This window comes from Pecten maximus, chromosome 12 (genome assembly GCF_902652985.1).
Source record: "Pecten maximus chromosome 12, xPecMax1.1, whole genome shotgun sequence".
Taxonomy (NCBI): domain Eukaryota; kingdom Metazoa; phylum Mollusca; class Bivalvia; order Pectinida; family Pectinidae; genus Pecten; species Pecten maximus.
Window position 1 is genome coordinate 9,630,639 of NC_047026.1, and position 6,542 is coordinate 9,637,180.

General features: G+C 36.2%; 1 protein-coding gene across 1 annotated transcript in view; it reads left to right on the forward strand.

Moving 5' to 3' along the window:
• The first annotated feature begins 1,217 nt into the window (after positions 1 to 1,217).
• LOC117339788 (L-tyrosine decarboxylase-like) overlaps positions 1,218 to 6,542 on the forward strand; it is a 14,943-nt gene continuing 9,618 nt past the window's right edge. Inside the window, exons 1-3 of the mRNA XM_033901498.1 lie at positions 1,218 to 1,535; positions 4,349 to 4,809; positions 5,097 to 5,281. Of these exons, the coding sequence (XP_033757389.1) occupies positions 1,218 to 1,535; positions 4,349 to 4,809; positions 5,097 to 5,281 (964 nt within the window). The remainder of the gene's footprint in view (positions 1,536 to 4,348; positions 4,810 to 5,096; positions 5,282 to 6,542) is intronic.

Consider the following 6,542-nt stretch of genomic DNA (forward strand, 5'->3'; position numbering starts at 1 on the left):
TTAAACCAATTTATTAAACCTTTTAGTTATATTTTATTATTTATTTATTTATTTATTCATTGACTTGAACGTAATAATTTGTGAACATCTGTCGTGGTTCTTATCTTCATATTTGTTCCACGTTCTTTATTTATCGAGAATAGATAAAGTATAGTGCTGGCCACATTAAATTCATTTTTTCTCTCATGAATAACGTACCCTTAGATCTTGTAGACTGCGTCATCTGTAACAGATTACTGTAAATGATTTTTTGCCCGATTGATAAACCATATCAGCTTCAGCATGGATTAAACTCCACGGAATGTTGAGATTATATTGATGTATGGGCAGATTCACAAAGTAGATTCTACCACTCGCGATCGTTTGATTTCCGTGCGAATTTTTTAGCTTCCACTTGAAAAAATCTCTGCATTTTACGTTGTAAAGCATGACTTAAACATAACTTCATCTTACTTTTATGATATTTAAATGTTAAATATCTAATAGTCAACTACCAAATGAATGGCTGTTAATTGCTGTAAATGGCAAATAGTCAAGTCTGGAGACCGACAAAGCGTTACAATACTTGTAATTTGACCTATTTTGGTCAAATTTAGCTTGCAACTTCCATTACAAATATGTCCTTGACCTCTGATGACTTTGCAAGTATCACCAAACAATTTGTTACCCTACAATTGGTTGTGAATGACACCTAAAATGTATTTCTAAGTCACATAGTTCCAAAAATACGACCGTTTGAAAATGGGATTTTGGACGAAAACGAGGTTTTGCCATAGAGGGATTCGGGTGGATTTTTGTCTGTGTTCTATTGTACCATCACTTAGCCCATTTCAGTTGAAAAGCTTTTGTTAAACATTCTGTCCAACCTAAGACATTCATTGCCTGGACTAAAACGAGATCAGCAATGTCCGTATTGTCCGAAAAAAATATAAGTCTTGCCCTGTACTTTCAATAGGGTAAGACAATATGTTAAGTCTTTTTGAAACAACTCGCATACACTGTTGTTTGATTTGTAAGTTAATAGACCTGTGAGATGGATTGCACGGAAGGTTTTGGTTGAATGAACGCAAAGGTAGGCGTAGCTATATTAAAGCACGAATTCTTGTTCCTGATCACTAGAACTGCGATTGTTTGACAACCACCTATATCAACATTGGATTCCAACTGGCTAAATTATCCATAAGGTTTATCGATAATTATCTGTGATTAGGCAATAAATGGCGTGTTGGAACGGACAGAGAAACAACGACATGATGAAGGATGCTGATATATGTAGAACGCAGTGGGAGAAACTGGGATCGTGGTTCATTGGACCATCGGCTGAAAATATAGACGAATTTTGTGATTTAGCCATCGAAACAATCAAGCGAAATGGAAAGCCACAAAACTACTTTCCAGACGATAAAACATGTATTCCTGTGGAGATGAAGTCGTCAAAAATTTACAAAATGGAAATGGCGAAACTTAAAACAGAGCTGAAATCACTTAACGATGCACTGACAGAGTCTATTCCATTGGCCAATATCAGGTACCAGGTAAAGTTCAACCTTTCTTTAATTTTATTCATAACTATAATCTATAATAGGGACAGGCACAGGCATATCTCTATAACATACACCCTGAGAGAGAGAGAGAGAGAGAGAGAGAGAGAGAGAGAGAGAGAGAGATCAATATAAAAATAAGCTTAAGGATCTTTGTGGGTTTTAAAAGCAAGATACATCATAAGTATCAATTAGAGATTATTTAATTGTACACAGTAAATGATCCAACAATCATACATATCCGTCTGTGTTTCTTGTGTTCCATGCTAAGAACGTGGCGTCCCCCGTTTCGAACTTGTAGAGAGAATTCAAGCTACATGTATGATCATGATGTGTGTGGCTTTCGACAGAGAGACCCGCCTGTAACTCTACAGTGCCCATTTCAGAGTACGGGGTGTGTCTCTGTCTCGAACCATTTATGGTATATCGTGGTTGTAATGTGATAAACAGATCGTTCAATAAAAAGGGTGTGTGTCCCAATTAATGGAAGGCTAAGTAATAATCGCTACTGGCACAGTCTCCCTGGGTATCCCGAGCATCCTAGTGTTTAAATTTGGGTACATTGCAAATGAAACATGACTTTCTCGAATAATAGATAAACCAAGAAATACATATATCACTAAATATATAACCATAGACCTATGTGCTGTGTAACTGTTCATTAAAGATGTGATTATTAGAATGGGAGCCAACTCTTTTACCATTACCTTTGTGAAGATAACGTACGTTGTGTGTATTTGTTGTCTTGTGTTTTGCATCGCTAACCTAGATTGTACAAAATTTATATAATTTATACAATATCAGTGTGATAGGAAATAAGGAGTTCAAAAATATGTCTTATTAATGATAATGTTTAGTTTTTCGTTAAAATATTATCCTTTGGTCATCATGGACGTTACCACAAGACAGGCTGACTTTCTTCTTATTCCTTTTTAGTCTAGTGATGACAGGATCCCTCTGTTGTAACTCTATAACAAAGCAACATTGTCCGTGATTTTTCTGAGCCAGTTATTAGCTTATTTCAATCAATTGTCCTTCCATATGATTTAGGTATTATAATTGTTTAAACTAAAGCGTTCTGAGACACTTAAGTCTCCATTGATATGTATAAGATCAGACCTTCTTTAGCTAGTCGATCTGCTATTTCATTACCCCGAATATCTACTTGCGATGTTATTTTGTGATTTTGTAAGGATGAACATTATAATTTGTGAACATCTGTCGTGGATCTTATCTTCATACAATGTACTTGTTCCACGTAATTCAATTATGGGTACCTGTAAAGTGTGAAACGAAACGAAATCAAACGAAACGAAACGCAACGAAATAAAATGAAACGAAAAATAAAAACATTGAAAAAAAAAAATATATATATATACATATATGACAATTTACTAGTTGAACTGTCGACAGTTCAGACAAGTAAATTGTCAAATTTTCGAAGCAATATCAAGACACAGGTAAATTACAATCGATCACATATAGACAAAGAACATAGTCCATTTACACAAATATAGTGGGTATAAACAACAAAAATATCGTTATGCTGTGAAAACGATCCCCCTCGGCCGATAATTAATTCGCCGAGGGCCTATTATGATAGAAAACATCTTAGGTGCTGTATAAATGGAAAAATTAAATAAATAAATAAATAATATAACTAAAAGGTTTAACAATTAAACCAATTTGTTAAACCTTTTAGTTATATTATTTATTTGTTCATTTATTCATTGACTTGAACGTAATAATTTGTGAACATCTGTCGTGGTTTTTATCTTCAGCATAGATAGAGTTTAATGCTGGCCACATTAAATTCATTTTTTTCTCTCATGAATAACGTACCCTTAGATCATGTAGACTGCGTCATCTGTAACAAGGTAATGTAAATGATTTTTTTGCCCGATTGTTAAACCATATCAGCTTCAGCATGGATTAAACTACACGGAATGTTGAGATTACGAAAATTTACATTTCTCTGTTAAGTAAAACGTCCTAATTAATTCAACGTCTATGTAATTGCTGCAAATAATTTATTTTGTATAAATTAGAAGATATACACCCAAAGCGTTAAACTTAATGCACCATGTAAATATATGGAAACGAAAAATCAAGTTTGGTTCCTACCCACCTATCACTTGTACAGAACGTATCCTCTATACGCGACCTTCATGCTTCAGCTTTACGTTCATGATTGCCTCTGTTCATGTTATAGCGCTACCTCACTAATATGTACTGCCAAAGACACCCACTAGGACACATCATTCAGTCACACTATAGTGATAGCAGGCGAACTCCAGAAATGCATGCTCTGGTATGACCAGAAGAAAAGGTTCTATGACATATATATATATAATTACCCATATATAAGATTTGGGCAGTACAAAAAATAAATAAAAGTCCTACTAGGGTCGAACGCTCAACTGAAAGTTGACTGTGAGGCATTGCTAAGGGAGACATTTTGAAGGCGGAAATGAGAAGGAAGGAAGACAATATCCCGAATGTAGTCGCCCTATATGGTCATACAGTACAATTGTAACATCCTACTCAAGCTATTAACATTTCAGAAATCCAACATAAACGATGAGCGTAGTAAATATAAGATAGTATTTAAAGGCTGTAACACGTATTGATAGGGTCAACACTATATCGTATACTTAGACTATATTGATATTGCTGGTTTAAATGTACACGATGCCATATTTTATAAACAAAGTGAATTTTGTTTTGTGATATCAATGCTTTAAAATAACCGTCAGTTATATTCTCAGGTGTCATTATCTTAGCAACACTTTGACGTATATCAACAGGGACACATGGTATCTGATACGATGTTGTCAGCCAGACTAGGATTTCTGTCCGCATGGATGACAAATGCTAATAATGCGACTGCTGAGATTGGTCCAGTGACAACGCGATTGGAGACAGAGGTGGGGAAACAGCTGTGTGACTTGTTCGGCTTTGAGTTGACAAATGATCCACGCGGATACATCACCACCGGAGGGTCATCTGCTAACATAGAGGCCTTATGGACATCCAGAAATGTAAAATTCTTCCCATTGGCGGTCCAAAAAGCCATACAAAGTGAGGCAGTATTAGCAAGTGCAAAAGAATTGAGCGTGTACATTCCCAGGCTGGACCGAAAACAGAAGATTTTATCCACATCAACATGGGATCTACTGAATTTAAACCTTGATGATGTCATCGCACTGCATCAGGAAATCGACCACCTGATAAAAAACGACGACATTGATTTTTCGCACATCAACAAGTAAGAATATCCTAATGCATTAGTATACTTACCACCAATTCAGCTCACATACCATTTTCTTACATACTTACTTCTGACATTTACATCAATTTCAAACATTTGAATCGGGTTTTGTGTAAAACGTTCTCGATATTTTAGACCGAACGGAATGTACATATAATGAATAAAATACAATGTATATTAAAGAAATTAATGTCATCATCATTGGCTTTATGTCTTTCAAGTTCATTTGAATCAGATATATTTAGGTAAAATTAATGTAATTGGTATTCATGATGATCTTTAAGGTACAGCCTGACCTACAATGGTCTTGTTCAGTTCTTCAAATTGCATAACTTGACGAGTGAGCCTGTGGTGATAGCATCCGCCGCCAGTCACTTTTCCTGGGATAAGGCCGCGACACTTTTGGGTATCGGGGATCATCATTTGATACGCATCCCTTTCGACAACAACACTAGGATTGATGTCGTAGGTGAGTCATTATTATTATATGGTAAAACAACGTCTATAAGTATCCTTTATGAATTTCACATGTTGCTATTTTTAGGTCATCTAGGCGAAGCTCAGTGACGTTTTCCGATGTGTTTTTGCCCGTCGTCGTGCATCGTGCATCGTTCGTCGTTAGTTAACATTTCATATTTTCGACTTCTTCTCAAAAACTCCTGAACTATTTTTGATGAAATTTTGCAGAAACCTTCCTTGGCTTAAGGTCTACCACAATTATAAATTATATGGTCCCTACTTCCCGGGGACAAGAGGGGCGGTGCCAAAAGTGGACAGATTGACTGATATTTCAAAAATCTTCTCAAGGACAAAATATGGCAGGGACTACTCGTCATGGACGGAATGTTCTTAAGCCACTCTATCAACATTGTTAATTTTATGGCCCCTGGATGTCACATTCCCCCTGGGAAGGGGTAACTTATATAGGAAACTCACATATTTTAGCATAATATGTTTCCATTTTCATTGGAAATTGGCTAGCATTTGGTCAGGGTTAACTTTCCTTAATGACATGTTATCAGAGAATATCGAGATCAAATCTAAAAATCTCAAATTGAGTAATTTGTTTCATCTCATATGACGGAACATGATCCACTGAAATAGAATGTGTAAGTTTTATGATCATCAGAGGAAAAATGACAGATATATAGAGCTGGTATACTAGTACCACTGGTATATGAAACACTATCCAAGACCCATGAATACCGTTAAAACAAGTGTACCTTACGTCGGTCCTTATCCGAATCAATTACGTGTGTGTCCACCCTTGGCATCAGTCTCTTACTCTCCTTAACATTAACCCCATCAAGGCGTTTATTTCCCTTGGAATAATATTGTTCGGCTCCTTAATAAAGGTCTGCGTGAGTTGAGCGACGTTTTATGGGACGTTGACGCACTTTATAGGTCACCTGAGCTTTGCTCAAGTGACATTTTCTGATCACTTTCTGACTGTCGTCGTCCGTCTTGCGTAAACGTTTCATTCTTCTTCTCAATAACCGAAAAGCCCAAAGTACTGATATCGGGCCTGTAGCATGTTGGGATTAAGGGTTATCAAGTTTGATAAAATGGATGACCTTGGCCTTCATTCACAGCTCTCAAATTTTCTAAAACCTATAAATAACTTCTTCTTGATAAACAAAAGGCCCTCAGACCCAATAATAGGTATTTAGCATGCTGGGATGAAGGGCTATCAAGTTAGTTCAAATGGACGATCTTGACCTTCATTCAAT